Source organism: Stegostoma tigrinum, chromosome 12 (assembly GCF_030684315.1).
Source record: "Stegostoma tigrinum isolate sSteTig4 chromosome 12, sSteTig4.hap1, whole genome shotgun sequence".
NCBI classification, from domain to species: Eukaryota; Metazoa; Chordata; class Chondrichthyes; order Orectolobiformes; family Stegostomatidae; genus Stegostoma; species Stegostoma tigrinum.
Window position 1 is genome coordinate 47992295 of NC_081365.1, and position 18574 is coordinate 48010868.

The 18574-nt window shown below is 39.2% G+C and overlaps 1 protein-coding gene across 1 annotated transcript in view; it reads left to right on the top strand.

Annotated features, from left to right (window-relative positions):
- Positions 1-231: 231 nt before the first annotated feature.
- si:ch211-214p13.7 (uncharacterized) overlaps positions 232-18574 on the top strand; it is a 38973-nt gene continuing 20630 nt past the window's right edge. Inside the window, exon 1 of the mRNA XM_048540840.2 lies at positions 232-438. Within this exon, the coding sequence (XP_048396797.1) occupies positions 410-438 (29 nt within the window). The 5' untranslated portion in view covers positions 232-409. The remainder of the gene's footprint in view (positions 439-18574) is intronic.

Here is an 18574-nt window from a genome sequence, read left to right on the forward strand (position 1 = left end):
ATTTATTCTTTCTAGTTTGTGCATTTCCATGATACAAATAACTCACAGCAATTGATCCGGTACATGTTATTACGTTCCTAACCACAACAACTTCAATCTAAACGTACGTTGAGTTTTTCACTGCTGGCTAATCGTTTCTCAACACAGTCTCTCTTGAAAAAGTTTTGTTTTCACAGTGCACTGACACGGTGCTTTCTATCTGCATCGAGGGGCAGAAATAAAACTGACAGATGAGAGGAAATGACGCTCTTATCTTTATTTAATTTATAACGCATTTTTTTCCTCCGGATGCGTCGAAGACTTCCGTCTAACAAATGTTAGTGCTATGTTTCCAGCCGCTGGATGAGTTTGTGAGGGTCAGTGTTCAGCTGCAGTTTCTGTTATTCCACAGATCTCTCTGACAAGTGACATGGGGAACTGCTGCAAGAAAACACAGAAGTGAGTACAAATGTGCAATGTTAGCACCAACGTGCAAAAGATTCACAACTCAGTGTATTGTGGTCATTATTTTTAATATGTTGGAAATGATATTTTGTTCGAGACCTTCCTTTTGATGTAGTAAACGAATAGAGCTGCTTCCCACAATCGGTACCAGATAATTCACTCGGTTTTAAAACTGAAAGGTCACTTCTACCGGAACATGGCTGACTCTTAAAACATGAGCAAAAGGAACATGTTGGAAAGTTAGAGCAGCTTTAAAAAGGCTCTGCCTTTTGTTTTGACAGAAGGACAGAAGCTAGGGGCTAGCTTGATTACTCTAGCAACCTGCCAGCAGCACTCCCTAATTATCATGTTTCCTGATGTCACTCCATCCAAAAGCTGTTGGAGGTCCAAACCGTGTGATTCATTCAGCTATAAATGAGGATACTGTGTTTCATTTTAAGTGAAAACCGGCATTGCAAGTAACATGTGTAAGTGTGAATCTCAGTGCCACGGGCCTTACGTCAGAGTTCTTGCATTGCCATTGTCAGGAGTATTTTAAATCTGGCCTCAAGTGACTCAGTGGAGATAGTTAGCTCAACTTCATAATTTGTATTCACTATCTTCTAATTATAAATCACAGCAAAGAACATCTGTAAAAGAAATGTAGTAAATGTTAAAAGCTTCTTTCAAATACAACATTGATGGTTATGCCAGGCTCCAATCCAGACTTGTGCAGCCAGGACTTGGGCACCCTATTTTTAATAGGGGTCGATGAATGTTGGCCCCACTTCAGACACATTTCTGGCACCTGCTTACTCCTGCCCATTGGTGACAAGGCTGCTAAGAGCACCTGCCATGTGGTACAGGTACAGTTGAACCACCAAGCACACAGGGTCTAATGGATTCCAGGTTATTCACCAGCTAGTCTCCTGTGGAAGCTAGTTTACCCAATCTATCGAGGCTGACCAGCAGCAGTTTTTCTAGCTACACTTGGTACTTGTCCTGTCATTCGGCTTGTAATGTCAAAATTTCTGGACTTTTCATGCCAAAAGGAAACCCTAATCAAGGTGAGAACTTGGCACTACTGGTTCCCCGCTTTTTCCAGAGTTCTGCTATCCTCATTGGTAAAACCATTGAGCAACATCAGGGTTAATCTATATATATCTGAAGTCCAACAATTTGGTAGGCATAGACAAATATAAATTTTAGGAACAGCCAGTGAACAATTTCCAGAAGGTTGTTTCATTTATTTGACCTTCAGCACTTCTCGTGACTGTAATAGCGAGGAAACACTCATTTGAGACAATGTGCAAATATGCACATTTCAGGTTAATGAAGTGATTGCCTTGTGTAATTACATCAATTCTTTTAGTCACAAACCACCAAGTTTGATGACAGTATTATGTGGCAAGCACTGTGTATTCTTCAGCCTGCGTACCTTATTTTAAATGATTTAATCAAACTAAAATTAGCTTGATCATCAAGCAGTATCTGATGACTCAGGAGATGGAAAAGAAAATAAATTACAAACTCATATCTTGTATGAGTTTAGGAATGTAACCTTAACTCTGGGTGAAACTGATGCTTAGGTTTACTGTGTTTAACATTATCTTCTAGAACTAATGATGAAACTGATTTCAAGAATGCAATGACTACAAAATCACAAAAAAGATTGCCTGTAATCAGATAATATTGAACTGTGTATGTTAGAGGACAAAAAAAATATATTGTTACTTAAAGTGAGTACTGTGTAGTAAATGCATACTTATAACCAAATCAAACAGGTGGATGCAGTGACCCAAAGACATTGTCATGCTTCCCCTGTATTTTCTTGATGCTTTTACCCATATAGGCAGCACCATATCAGGAAACACATGTAGAAACAGTAAAGCTGGTCAAACAGTGCAATCTGATGTTAAAATGTCGAAATTTAACTTCTTTTTTTTATCCTTTTTGATTTGTCTATTTCTGCCTTTGTTCTTTTTTATAGCCCTGCATTTTTCTTATTAAGTTTCTATATTGAGTATACTTCTCTCCTTGCTCCCTCAAGCTAACCTAATTATATTTAATATATTGGTGTGCTGTGAGAGACTAAACATTAGATTATGCCACAGTACAATGCAACTGAATTTTGCATGGAGGCATTTTGATTGCATTCCTCTTTCATATGCCAGGTTCTTCAATTATGGCGTATTGTGCTGTCAGAAATTTTTAAAAAATGAATCACAAGAGAATAACATCTCAGTAGTAATGTGCTATAAGATGGTTCTAAACACCGACTCCACAAGTAAATTATCTTGCTTGGATTACAACCTGATCACATCCTGCTCAGAATGTCCGTTGTCTTGATCCTGCTAACAATTTCACGTGTGTTAACTTTTGAAATAGTTCCTGAGAATCTTTTACGTATATATACTTACACAACATAGTAACAACTTGCATTTATATAGGAACTTTAACATTGGAAACAATTTAGACAAACTTCATTGAAATGCAATGAGGCAAAATTAGACACTGGATCAATAAGAAGGAAATAATGGGGTGGGTCACTGAAATGTTGGCCCAGCATAAAGTGTGACTCAGTTGGAGGGCTTGAGCAGCTACTTGTAAATTAGATGACACCATTTGTGCTTAGATTTCTACAGATTATCAAAATGCATAGTTATAATGCAGATATTTGTACTTACAATAGAATGTACATTAGATGAAAGCATAGCCTTAAATCTGGAAATGTGCTACAGTCTTAAGGTACATTTAAGGTATTAATTTCTGCAAAGGAGAATCAAGTAAAATATTAAGAAAGAGAAAATATAATTAAACATAAATGAGTGAGAATAATGAAAACAGTTTTGTAAAAGCTTTTAAAGATATGTATAAAAGAAAAGATTTACAAAAACAAATGTGTGTTCATTGAGGAACTAGGTGATTACTTTGTGTCTGTGCCCAGAGGAAAATACTAAAAGCCTCCCAGAAAGAAAATAGAGAATCTAGGGACAAGTCTAAATGAGAAATTGAAAGATTTGTTACTACTGGTTTAAAAAAATGTAGCAGACAAATTAATTGGATTTAAAGTAGATGAATCCTCTGGACCAGATGACCTATATCCCAGAATTGAGATAGAGGTGGCTAGAGTGATTGTGAATGTGTAGTGGTCTTCTTTCAATTTTTTAAAGGCTATGGAATGGTTCATGGAAAGTGGCAGATGTAATCACACTATTTAAGAAAGGAGGGAGAGAGGAAATGAGGAATATAGATCTCTTAGCCTAAAATCAGTAACAGGGAAAATGCTTGGATTAATAGTAGGTGATGTCATAACTTGACATTTAGAAAATAATGGAAGGATAGGTCAGAGTCAACATGAATTTACAAAAAAAGGAAATTATCTTTGACAAACCTGTTTTTGTTCTTTGTGGGTGTAACCAACAGGTTCCGTTGGTCTGTTTAGATTTTTAGAGGGCTTTCAATGATGTCCCAGATTAGTAAATAAAATTATAGCACTGAGGATTGGGAGAATATACTGGCGTGGACTGAGAGGTGGTTAATAGATAGCACACAGAACATAGGAATAAATGGATCAGTTTCAAATTGGCATGGTGTAATGAGTGAGGTGCCACAGTTACAAGGGCCCTAAGCTGTCCATAATCCATATCAATTATTTGGATATGGGAATTAAATGCAATATTTCAACAGTTGCAGAGAATACAAAACTAATTGAGAATGTATTTCGAGGATACAAGGAAACTTCAAGGGGATTTGGAGAGGTTAATTGAGTGGGCAAAAATTTGGCAGAAGGAATTCAATATGTTGAAATGCGAAGTCATCCACTTTGTTAAGGAAAACAGAACTATAGAGTATTTCTTAAACAAAAACAGGAAAAACTGAGCAGGTCTGGCAGCATCTGTGAAGAAAAAAATCAGACTTAATGTTTTGGGTCTGGTGACCCTTCTCCCGAATTCAAGAATTCTTGAATATTTCTTAAATTGTGAGAGACAGGCAAGTGTTGGTTTACAAAGAGACATGAACATCCTGGTTCATGAGACACTGAAAATAAACATGCAGGTACAGCAAACAATTAAGAAGGCAAATGGTATGCTGCCATTTTTTAAAGTGGAACAAAAAAGAATTATCTAGGCCCAAAAAGTCAGCCTTCCTGCTCCTCTGATGCTGCTTGGCCTGCTTTGTTTATCCAGCTCTACACCTTGTTATCTCAGATTCTCCAACATCAGCAGTTCCTGCTATCTCTGAAGCTATGCTGGAACATCTCTGCAGGTTTGGTGGCATCTGTGAAGGAACAGACAGAGTTAATGTTTCGCAACTGGACCTCAAATGCTAACTCTGTTTTTTCCTTCACAGATGCTGCCAGACCTGCTGAGCTTGTCCAGCAACTTTGTTTTTGCTCCCGACTTACAGCATCTGCAGTTCTTTCGGTTTTTATTTATTATCAGTGGATTTGACTATCTGACTGATGTGGTTATATAGTACAGCCAAAAGGACTACAATATAGGGCCCAATTTCTGCCTGCCTCACTGTTTTCCTGGTACAAGTGCTGCAAACGGATCTGGAAAATTGCAGTTTTTAAAAATTGACAATTTTATTGCTTATGCTAACCTTGTTGAACCTTACTAATCTGCACCATCCTACAAATATTTAGTGGTTGATACCTATAACACCCTTTAAAAACAAAAGAATGTGAGAAATAGGAGCAGGAGTAGATAATTCAATCTGAGCCTCCCCTGCCACTCTCTGATTCAGTGTATGTAGTCTATGTAGATTTTCAAAAAACTTCCATTAGAGTCCTATCAGAATCAGTCCTGCAAAGTGCCACAATTGTATGGTATCTTGACATAACCACATGAAGTATTATGCATACTTTTTGTCTCCTTATTGAGGGAAAGATACGTTTTCCATAGAAGGAGTGCAAAAAAGTATACTAAACCAACTCCTGGGTGGAGGGATTGTCCCATCAGGAAAGATTAAATAGACTGGGCCTGTACTAATGTGGAGTTTAGAAAAATGCCAGGTGATCTTCTTCAAACTTACAAAGTTGTCAGAGGGATCAACAGGGCACATGCAGAAAAGCTGGGTTGTTGTTATCTTGAATCAAGGGATGCAGTTTCAAAATAAGTGGCAAGCTATTTAGTATTGATGAGGAATTTCTTCACTCAAGAGGATGCTGAATCTTTAGAATTTTGGTTTGCCTCAGAAGACTATTGAGAGCCATTGAGTATGTTCACAACTGATTTTCATAGACTTCTACATCTTGAAAACACCAAAGGATGGGAGATTAATGAAGGATTTTTCTGAACATTTATGCCTGGTATGCACAATCACTGGTTAGACCAGAATTTATTGCTTATTCCTGGAGAAATTGTTGCCTTCTTGAACCATTTCAATCGTTGGGGTGTGGGGACACCTTAAATGCTGTTACAAAGACTGTTCCATGACTTTGACACAGAATCAGTGAAGGAATGACAACATAATATCAAATCAGGGTGGTCTGTGACTTGGAAAGGACCTTATAGCTAGTGGTGTTTCCAAGAATCTATTGCCCTTGTCCTTCTAGGTGGTAAGAGGGTGCAGGTTTGGAAGACTCTGTCAAAGGAGCAGTGGTGTTGAAGAGTGTTCAAGTAAAAGATCAGACATGATCACAATGGATGGCTGCGTGGGTTCAAAGGGCTGAATGGCTGGCTCTTGCTCCTATTTGTCAACTTCAAGATCTGTATTACATGTTGGAAGTTCCATGCAATCACTTATTAAACGTCTACATCTTCGAACATAGTTATTGGCAGGAAATACCAGCTTTGTGGGTGGGCTGAGCAATTATGAATCATGTTACAGAACAAAAGACAGCTTCCACGTTACCATAAGTCACATTTTTGTTTCAGCAGCAACATTGTGTCAGAGTTGAATATAGTGAAAAATTCTAAGATGTACAATAATATTCCTTATTATTATTATCACATTTTAATTTTTAAAATCTCTTTAATTTTTGATGTATTTTTGAAATTCCCCAAACATTTTGGTTTGTTGGTTGTCTACAGATATACCTAGGTTTTTGAGCTTAGTTATTACCTGCCTCAAAGTTTTCCTGTTTCTAATGAGTTAGGAAATTACAGTTTTTAAAATTGGCAGTGAATCAGTAGCCTTTATTGATCTTACTCATACTACATCATCTTGCAAATCTTGCAAGCTTTTCATAACAGATATTGCCCTTTTAAAAACATATGAACATTAAAAATACAAGCAGAAATAGACCTTTCAGTCCTTTGAGCCTGTCCTAACACTCTCCTCATGTGTGCCACTGAAAGAGAAGTTTCATAAATGTTAAATCCAGATTCCAGGCTATATTATAAACCTAAACAATAGTCAGAAGGTATAACATGTACTTGCACCTGATTTAAAAGTTACCTGTAGATTGTTCACAGATACTTTCAGTTGTCATTACCTTTTTTTAAGATTCTGGATCCAGTGTTAAAATATTATCCACCATAATGTTTAGTTTTATGGAAAACTGTTTGCATTTATGTATTGAGAAAGAGTAATTAGATTTAAAATTCACAGATCAAGTTTTAGCAGAGACTTTTCCATTACATTGGTAGACTTGAGAGCTCTTTAAAACTGCTTTATTCTTCACTCCACCAACATATGGCACTGCGTCAGGCTGATCCACTTATAGTAACATGAACCCGAGGGACATCGTTATATATATGGAAACTTGGAATTATTTTCATACAGACAGATGATACAGTTCGATTTATGAGTCGATTTGGTTCGCATTTGAATTTAAACACTTAATATTTTATGCCACTATTGAAAATATTTTGTTTCCTTGCCACCCTTTCCAAAATGGAAGTATGCAAGTCAAAGATTTTCAGGAAGGCAATGGTTTCACAGAACAGTCTAAGGAAAGTGCAGGTCTGAGATGGAATTTTTGTACATAATGGCAGTTAGATGCAATAAATATGCAACCAAGGTAGAAATGTATTGAGTCACAGATGAAAAGTGCGTGTATTAAGTGTGATAGAAATAACATTCTGCTCTTCCACTGTCGGCAAAATTTGCAAAGTAATAGAAAGAAACAGCAATGACAAACCAAACAGACAAATATGTAAGGAGCTCCAGATGGAAGAAAAGAAAGAAAGTACATTTATATAACATCCTTCATGACCTCAGGATCTCTTAAAGCACTTCAGATATGAATGAGCTGCTTTTAAATTGTTGCTAATGCTGTCATTGTTGAAACACTCCATAGAATCAACAGGAAGATTACTGTTATTTCTTGGTTTCAAATAAAAGTGTCACAATTAAATTGAAAATAATAACATTTACTTTACTTTCTCATTTACTTTCTCAGTGGCCTGCTCGCTTCAAATTTTCCGCTCCTTACGTTCTTTAATATTCTGCAATTATTGCGATCTAGAGGTTTCACCTCAAATCATCAATCATTCGCTCTGGGTCTGATGGAACAGCTGTTTTTATTCTTGAAATTGCTGATTTATTTTACACTCTTTTCACTGAAGTGTACCCTTAATTTAACTCTGCCAAAAGTAACTGAAAATCACCATAAATCATCAATCTATTGTTATCTGTTATAATAATTGTATTTTGTCTTTGAATGTAAAGAAATCCAATTTGCCAACTTATTATTTCTATGTTGAGGGCACTTAATCTATTATTGAGACTAAGATACATCAAGGCTAGTATCAGTATCATACTTTAATTACGTTAATGTTATCTTCAAGTTGAATAAAAAATGCAATGTAAAGGACTGTATTGTCAGGGAATAATTTAGACCTGATCCATGTCAAACTATTTAGGCTTGTTCTGCATGTTCAGAAGTGGCCTATGTTGTCCGATTCATTGACGTACAGAGATATCTTACTGAAGAATATGGTTTTGTCTTGCTCATTAACTGAAATATAAATAACCTGATGTGACCTGAAGAGAATTTCAATCTAGTGCACTGAACGTTGCAGGCTGGTGTCGTACATAATGTATATTGTTCCAGCCATAAACCAAGTTCTATATTCACAGCAATATTCAAATGTTTCAGTTAGATAGTATAACTTAGTTGTGAAAATAATACTGGAATTTCAGTAACTATGTAATTGGGATACAGGGACATCTCCTCACCGAGAGCCAGTGTCATCAAGTATGTTCAGAACATAGATTTACGGTAACTATCAGTATCTATCAGACAGTAGTCCTGCACTCGCTTGTCTACCGAGGTGCTAGGTACTTTGAGTCACTCTGAGAAATTATTTCAAACTGGGGGTGGCACAGTGGCTCAGTGGTTAGCACTGCTGCTTCACAGCACCTGGGACCTGGGTTTGATTACATCCTCAGGCAACTGTTTGCATGGAGTTTGCACATTCTCTCCGTGTCTGCGTGTGTTTCCTCCGGGTGCTCTTGTTTCCTCCCACAGTCCAAAGATGTGCAGGCTAGGTTGGTTGGCCATGCTAAATCGCCCGTAGTGGTCAGGGATGTGTGAAGTAGGTGGGTTATAGGGGGATGGGTCTGGGTGGGATGCTGTAAGTGTGGGTGTGGACTTGTTGGGCCGAACAGCCTGTTTACACACTGTGGGGATTCTACGAAATGTGTTGACAACACTAAAGGAACCTACAGGATGCATTGTGGTTTAGGCTGAGACAATAACCATTACTCACCCAGTTTTGTGACTGCACTTAAAACATACAAAGTTCTGAAACATATGGCAAATAAGATTGAAATTGCAGGAATTATTTTCACCTTTCCTTCCCAAGAAAATTTACATGTACCTTCAGCTGGAAAAAGAAATAGATCCATCTTGGCCTCTTACTGAGACCCCAAGTCAATCAGATGCAAGTCTTCAGCTAATTCAGTCAACACCACACGATAGCAAGAAATTTCTGAATAGATACACCAAAAACTATGTGTCCTGACAACAAGTTGGAAATAGCCTTGAGGACAAGTGCTCCAGAACTAGCTGTGGACTAGCCAAGCTGTCCCAGTAGAGCTACAATATTGTCATATGGAATATGAAAAATTGCTAACATATTGTTATGTCCGAAAGAAGCCAATTACCACTTTTATGTATTCTTGATCTTCAGCAAAGTGATAGAAGGGATTGTTGCTGTGCTATCAAGCTGCACATACAAAAGTAAAACCTGCTCTCTGATTCTCAGTTTAGATTGTCCCAAGGCCACTCAGTATGTAAACTCACTCTAACCTTCCTCCAAACATTGGTAAAAGAGCTGAATTCCAGAGGTGAGGCGAGGTGAGAGTGACTGGTCATGACATCAAGGCTGTGTATAACATAAAGAAGCCCTACTAAAATTGAAGTCATTGAGAATCTTCGCTAGTTGAAATCATGCCTGGAACAAAGGAAGATGATTATTATTGCTGGAAGTCAATCATCTCAGCTCCAGGATATAGCATATGAACTAGGAGCAGGAGTAAGCAACTCAGCCCCTTAAGCCTGCTCCATCTTTCAATATGATCAAGGCTGATTTCATCTCAGTCTCAATTCCATTTTCCTTAATCATCCAACCCATTTTCAAACTCTATCTATCTCCTCCTTAAATTTTCTCAATGTCCTAGCATGTGTAGTAGTGAATTCCACAGATTGAAGACCCTTTGAAACAAGTAATTCCTCGATATCTCTGTGTTAAATTGAAAGAACTGCGGATGTTGTAAATCAGGAACATAAACAGAAGTTGCTGGAAAAGCTCAGCAGGTCTGGCAGCATCTGTGAAGAAAAAAAATCTGACTTAATGTTTTGGGTTTGGTGACGCTTCCTTAGAACAGTGTAAGGGTCACTGGGCCTGAAATGTTAACTCTGATTTTTTTCTTTACAGATGCTGCCAGCCCTGCTGAGCTTTTCCAGCAACTTCTGTTTATGTTCCTGATTTACAACGTCTGCAGTTCTTTCAATTTAACACAGAGATTTTGAGAAGTTACTTGTTTCAAAGGGTCTTCAATCTGTGGAATTCACTACTACACATGCTAGGACATTGAGAAAATTTAAGGAGGAGATAGGTGAGTTTGAAAATGGGTTGAAAGATTAAGGAAAATGGAATTGAGACTGAGATGAAATCAGCCTTGATCATATTGAAAGATCTGCTGAGCTTTTCCAGCAACTTCTATTTATGTTTCTGTTTTAAATCAGTTCCCCCTTGTCCTGCAGGAGTTCCTTAATGTTGTTTGCTAGGTCTAGCTGTCTTCAGCTGTATCATAATGATCTTCCCTCCATCAAAGTTCAGAATTGGATGCATTCATAACACCTCAGATACTGAAGCAGCCCATGTCCATTTGCAGCAAAACCTGAGCAACACCCAAGTTTAGACTGATATTTGGCAAGCAACATTCCTGCCACACAACTGCTAGAAAAAAAACCATCATAAGAGACAATCTAACAAATGTCTCTTGACATTCAATATCTCACTATCAACATCAACAATCACCTTTGTTTCGAAGCTGAACTGCACCAGCCATATAAATACTGTGGCTACAAGAATTGAGAACTGTTCAGAAGCTAGGAATTCTGTGGTGGGTAACCCACCTCCTGTCTCCCAAGTTCCTGCCACTATGTACAAGACATAAATCAGGCGTGTGATGGAATATGTCCGCTTGCCGAGACGGGGGAAGTGGGGTTTTATCAACACTCAGTAAGCTTGACATCATCCAAGACAGAGCAGTCCACTTGGCTTTCATTTCATTCACTGCCTTTAACTTTCACTCCATTCACCACTCAAGCACATTGGCAGCGCTGTGCACCATCTATAAGATGCACTGCAGGAACTCATCAATGCTGCTTTGGCAGCACCTTCCAAACCTGCAGCTTCCACTGCCTAGAAACATATAGACAGCAGGTGCATGGAAGCACAGCCACTTACTTGCATGTTCTCATTTAAGCCATGCGCCATCCTGACTTGGAAAATTGTCACGTTTCCTACATTGTGCTTGGGTTGAAATCCTGGAGCTTTCCTTTGAACATCGCTGTGGGAGTACCTGCAACCCAAGGACTGCAGTCATTCAAGAAGGAAGCTCACTGCCACTTTCTCCGGGGCAATTAGTTAGATATTAACAAGAAATGCTGGCCAGCTAAGTCTACTCACATCCCATGAATACATAAAAAAAACTTGTAACTGGGGAATATATATTAACACAGTGGGAATCTGAGGTAAATCTTCTGTTTTAAGTGAATGCTGAATCTAGAAGAAAATGCAGTTGTACAGTGATCATTGACAGACTACAAGGAGGCAATGATGGGTGAGATCAAGATGTGCAGGGTCAAAAAAAGTAAGATGAGCTGTGAGGAAAAGGCAGTTTGAGCATGTGGCAGTTGTGGTTGATGCTTGTAAGAGGGAGCAATGGATGATCTTAAGGGCTATTTGGAGAATGCTGAGACATGTTATGCTGGGTGCAAAACAGCCTGGTACAGCAACTGCTCTGCCCAGGGCCATAAGAAACTACAGAAGGTTGTGTGCACAGCCCAGACCATCACAGAAGCCAACCTTCCACCCATGGACTCTATCTACATGACCTGCTGCCATGGAATGGCATCATCAAAGACCCATTGTCCCCTGGTAATGATCTCCTACAATCTCTTTTATCAGGCAAAAGATACAGAAGCCTGAACACATGCACGAGCAGGTTCAGGAACAGCTTCTTTCCGGTTGTTATCAGGCTGTTGAATAGACTCTAGTGTTAAATGATGCACAATGTAACCTATATGCCTCAAAGTCTTTTTGATCTGTACATCCTTTGCTTGCTGTGATCTGCCTATGCCACTCAGAAACAAAGCTTTTCACTGTGTTTTGGTACATGTGACAATAAATAGGTCAATCAGTCAATCAAATACAAACTGCAGATCTTTTCATTTCGGGAGAGTTACTAAAAGATGTGGAAGTGGCAGCTGAATAGAGAGGTGTTGAGTATGAAATTGAGGCAAAATTAGTGGAAGTTTTCTTATTTGAATTATGTGAAAGAGATGGCTGGACAATATCGAAAAAATAATTGAGATGTTATAGGCTCAGCAACGAAAATAGACCAGTCCCTGGGTTGTGCACAGATTCCATTGCTGAGTCTGTTCATGGGTCAATTTGTACGTAACTCGGAACACATTGCAGGACAATATTAAGCAATTGTTTATAAGTACAGGAAATGTTTGTATGTTGAATCTTTAAAATTACGCCCGTGTAAGGGAATGGGTTTGTAAGTGTTCATTGGTTTGACTTCTGTAAATTTGGAATCCCTCTGTGTTATTGTCAGTGGACACAGAAGGAATTTTGGTTACATATAGCGAAGCGTTCTTTTCTTGTAACATTTGATTGTATTTTCAATATTCAATTGAATATTCTGAAGATTCTTAATGTGAAGATTATATTGAATACAAAATTATTCCAATAATCTCACCATGTTAGAATATCAAAAAGAATTTGAGTAAGGTGAAAGAGCAAAAAAAGGGAAAACACCTCAAATTATTTTTAAACAAAAGAAAGAAAATGTGGTCCAAAATTCTGCTGGTGCAGAAATTGCTAAATATGAACATTGAATCACCTTGAGAAGGATTGTGGTAGCTGCTTGTAGTTTATTCAGTGTAGTGTGCTCAGAGGGGATTCTGCACCAATAGAATGCTTGCAATTGTACGTGCAACTGATGTTATCAGATGCTGCATTTTGTAATTATTCTTGTATGGTTATCATCAGGGTACACATCATTTCAATGCATCATTTGCCAGCCTGAATTTCACATTTCAGCATGAAAAGAGTTTTTTTTAATGTAAGAGGTTTCTCAGGTTAGTCGGGCTACTATTTCTCACTAAATTTTGGTTCACTTCCACGTGAATTATATAGAACATGTGCTTTCCAATTTGTTAGGATTAAAGGAATAATGTAATTGCAGCTTTCACATCACTGGTGTAAAAATATATTTTTAAATATTTATTCAGTTGTCTTCTGATTACACATTTTCTAATGCATTCTAAAGAATTTTGATATCAGAGTCTGTTTTGCTTAGCACAGATGCAAAGATGCATGTTAGCCATGGCCCTGTTGGCAGTACACTAATCTCTGAACTGTCCTGCTCCAGGAACTGAGCACCATAATGAAAATAGTACTGAGGAACCATTGGACTGTAAAGTAGATGAGAATTCAAACTGAGATCCCATTTGCCAGCTTGAATAAAAGCAGAAAACCCCCTGGCACTGTTTCACAGAAGGGCAGGGGAGTTATCCCACTGTCCTTACAGATATTTACCCCTCAATCAACGTCACAATAAATAAAAATATCTAGTCATTAGGAAACTACTTGTCGGAGCTTACAGAGCACAACCTAGCTGCTTAATTCCATACATCACAATTGTGAATAAACTTCAAAAATGGTTTCATTGGCTGTAAAATGCTTTTGACATGTTTGGTGATTGTGAAAAATGCTATGTAAACATTTTTATTTTCAACCTCCTACCCCTTGAGCACTAGCAATCTGCCTTGGAAGAGTATATTCTGCATGATTGTGAATGGCATGTTTTGTCACATCAAACACTTTTGGGCCCAAACGCCACAGTTCTAAACAGTTTGATGTTACAGTCTGTTACACACTTGAAATTTGCAAAACCACACTAGTATTTTTTATTGAAGGCAGCAAAGGAGGCAGGATCTTTTTTCCTGACAAACTGTTCAAGAATAAGCATATTTCTGACCATTAATAGATTTATTTCTGTTCTTAGTAAAGTTATGTGTTCATCTGTAATTCTGACTTATCGACCAAATACTCATTCTCTATTGTTAACTGCATAATCTTTTTCTTTTTGATAATTTGCCACACTGTTTAAAAAAACTAGAGAATTAAAAGCCAAAAGGTTTTTAAGCCACTGCTAGATTGTGAGTTTGTCGGCATTGCCATTATTTAGGGTGTTGAACTGAGGCTGGATTATGAATCTGGTGGGGATTGAGGAAAAACAGATGTGAATGTGACTGGATGTGGTCTGTATCTGAAGGATATAGGAGACTGGTTTCAGGTTTGAGGCTAATGTGGGGACAGCTATTATGGATGGAGACTTATAAGGTGAAGCTGTGCCTTGAGTCTGGACTGGCTGAGTGTGGTTGTATCTGAATCTGGGTGATAGTTGTAGTCCACTTCAGGGGCTCAGTATGAATTTGGACTGAAAAGGAAATGAAAGAACATGACATTTGACTGAGAAAGAAGATTGGGACTGCAAATTTTCGTTGTAAACCATCTGTGTCTTCTAGCACCGTCTGTCTTATTATTATTATTATCCCATTTAAACAATGTCCAATCAACATTTGAGTGACTGATAGAAAGGTGGCTGCTGTCTGTTGAGGGCCATCTGCTGGTCACCTGCTCCTTGACTCCTATGCCTACATGGGAAACACATTTAAAACAAAAGCCATGCTGCCAGGCAAAACGTCATTCAGCAGAACATCGAATTGCTTAAACTGCATGGATTGCTCTTGAAAACCCCGTGCTACTTAATGTTGTGACTTTGCCTCCAGCACATTATTTTACCTAACCTGGAAATGCTTGTGTTATTTCTCATAAAATAAACTGGGCACAGATATCATGGTATTGAAGAATCCAACAATCTATACAATTAACTTTATTTATAAACATTGCAATCACAGGCACATAAATGTGTTAGCTAGTATTAATCTACTAGTTTACAACAGAGGAGCATGCCTCAAATAGAGTATCATGCTTCAGGTGATTCCCTTAGACCACATACTGCATTATAATGGTGATATCATGAGCATATCTCTTAAAGTAACATTGACTTTGAGACATATCACAACAGTTATCAGAGTGTGTGTCATGATTTCATGGTATACTGTATTTTAAACATTTGCATCACCTGAAGAGTAATGCCTTTGCCACTAGGTTTATAGGAAACAGTTGAGGAAAAGGAACAGAAGGAAAGGAAAAGGGAGCTGAAGTAGAGATATCTTATTTCCATCAGGCTATTAGTGATCCACCCATCTGCTATCGTGGTTCATATGACCCCAATTCCCTTTTCCCAATTAGCCTACAGCTTATCTTGTTTAGTTACAAGCTATCACAGAGTGCTCTTGGTCACAGGGCAAAATGAAAAGCCAATGCAAAATAGACATTGCAAAACATCTTAACAAATCAAACCACTCAAAGTTCACCAATTCCCCCTTGTGTACATTTACTTGGTGCTTGTCTTTCTTCTGCCTGTATGAATGCAGTATGACTGATGAAAAGCTATTGGCATTACATGTGAGAGTCTAGCAGGCCAATCTCAATCAGCTGTGTAGCTCAGAGGCTCAGCCACAGAATATACCTTCCTTGTTTGGCCAATAGTGATCTGGGCTGGCTCTGTGACAGGCAACAGCAAGAGTGTTCCAATGTGGCAGCAGTGGCAGAACAAAGCTGTCACCCTCAAAGAGAACAACTCAATTGCACTTCAAGGAGCTACTCCAAATTCCCTGGGGTAAAATTTGAGCAATTTTTGCATTGTGGTGGGCAAAGAATTGCTGTAAAACCCCGCAAATCCCTGAGCACACTTGCATTTCTAGCTGGAATTTCTAGCTTGTACTTGTGTGGCAACAAGCTGACCATTCATGACTTCAGTCTGAGTTTCCACTGCAAGTCTCAAATCTCTAATGTCTTCTGTTTGTACTGCAATGATCACTGAAACTCTGGCAATCAAAATTGTATCATGGCTAGGTCTTCAAAAGCAGAATTAGAACTGCCTAAAACTTCTGTGCTGGAAAAGACGAGCTGCAAACTCTGCACCAGGTATGTGTTAGGATTGTGTTGGGCACTTCCATGTTCTTTGACATCAACCACAAGCTTTCCAGTAGGCCTTCCTATGCAGCAAGCATATTCAGCTGCCTTTTTCTGTGGACCGTGCATTCAGATTCTTGTTTGAATTTTTTGAATCAGAACTCATATGTAAATTGCTCTTCAGGAAGTTAGCACCAGTGCCATCCTTTCCCACTGTGATGCCTACAGCCCAATCATGCCCATTGTTTCATCATGTGCAGATCCTGCCCATTGGTACCTTCTAAATACATGATCTGTTGAGCTGGTCAGAGTGTTGCTTTTTTACCACCAGTTTCTTTATCTTTAGTATAGTGCATTACTGGCCAGGCAAGTTACAGTTTGCAACAGGAGAAAGTTTTAATGATAGAGTTGCTTTGAGGAAAGGGATAGAAAGCAAGTGATGCATTAATAGAATGTCTGCAGCTTTTAAGTAAAAAGATATTGTGGGATGATGAGGAAGTGGGCTGTGAGAAAGATGATAATGGGTGGCACAATGGCTCAGTGGTTAGCACTGCTGCTTCACAGTGCCAGGGACTCCAGTTTGATTTCAGCCTAAGTGACTATCTATGTGAAGTTGCACATTCTCCCCCGGGTCTGCGTGGGTTTCCTCCGGGTGCTGCAATTTCCTCCCACAGTCCAAAGATGGGCATGTTAGGTGGATTGGCCGTGCTAAATCCCCCTGTGTGTCAAGGGATGTGCAGGCTAAGTGGGTTAACCATGGTAAATGTGGGCTTATGGGAATAAGGTGGGATGTTGGGTCTGAGTGCAACATTCTTTAGAGGGTTAGTGCAGATTCAATGGACTAAATGGCCTCCAGCTGCTTTTTTAGGAATTCTATGATTCTAATTAGTTAAGAACATACTGCCGTCTTGGTTTTAGCCCCACTACTGGTCCCAGCTTCAGCCATGACTGCTGTGATGATGCTCAGCATTGTCTGTACCTTCAAGTAAGGACAGACAGCTGTGCCTGGCCCTGCCAGTTTACACCTGCTGCTCGTGGTTGTGGGTTGACTTGTCTATTAACGGAGAGGGAAATGTTCTGAGAGTGTGGTACAATGCTCTTGACTGATGTGGCTATAATAGCTGGTTGTGTGTGGAAACTGAGAGATGGGGGTGTGATACTTGCAGCAGTGCGATGTGTGAGAGGTGGAGATGAAGCTGAATGTGAGGCATGAAATGCAGTCAGTAGAGCTTATTTCTCATATGAATAGAGATAAAATGGTGAAGGGAACAGACCATGAGACTCAATGTTCATTACTAAGGATGTGACATTTAAAGATACAAGAACCAGAGGGGTACCGATATCCTGGGGGGGGAATTTTGCTAAGGCTGTTCGGGTGGGTTTAAACTAATTCAGCAGGGGGATGGGCACCAAAATTGTTGTTCGACTATAGAAAAGGTTGAGAGTAGGGTGGTCCGAAATAAAGCTTCAGGGAAGCTAGATGGCACTGGCAAGCAAGAAGTTGGATTGAAGTGTGTCTACTTCAATGCCAGGAGCGTCCAGAATAAGGTGGGGAAACTTGCAGCATGGGTTAGTACCTGGGACTTCGATGTTGTGGCCATTTCGGAGACATGGATAGAGCAGGGACAGGAATGGTTGTTGCAGGTTCCGTGATTTAGATGTTTCAGTAAGAACAGAGAAGATGGTAAAAGGGGTGGAGGTGTGGCATGGTTGGTCAAGGACAGTATTACAGTTGCAGAAAGGATGTGTGGGGACTCGTCAACTGAGGTGGTATGGGCTGAGGTTAGAAACAGGAAAGGAGAGGTCACCCTGTTGGGTGTTTTCTATAGGCCTCCAAGTAGTTCCAGAGATGTAGAGGAAAGGATAGCAAAGATGATTCTCGATAGGAGTGAGAGAGACAGGGTAGTTGTCATGGGGGACTTCAACTTTCCAAATATTGACTGGGAACACTATAGTTCGAGTACTATAGATGGGTCAGTTTTTGTCCAGTGTGTGCAGGAGGGCTTCCTGACACAGTATGTAGATAGGCCAACAAGGGGCGAAGCCACATTAGATTTGGTACTGGGTAATGAGCCCGGCCAGGTGTTAGATTTGGAAGTAGGTGAGCACTTTGGTGATAGCGATCACAATTCTGTTATGTTTACTTTAGTGATGGAAAGGGATAGGTGTATACCACTGGGCAAGAGTTATAGCTGGGGGAAAGGCAATTATGATGAGATTAGGCAAGATTTAGGGAGCATAGAATGGGGAAGGAAACTGCAGGGGATGGGCACATTAGAAATGTGGAGCTTATTCAAGGAAAAGCCCTTGTGTGTCCTAGATATGTACCTGTCAGGCAGGGAGGAAGCTGTAGAGTGCAGGAGCCGTGGTTTACGAAGGAGGTGGAATCGCTGGTCAAGAGGAAG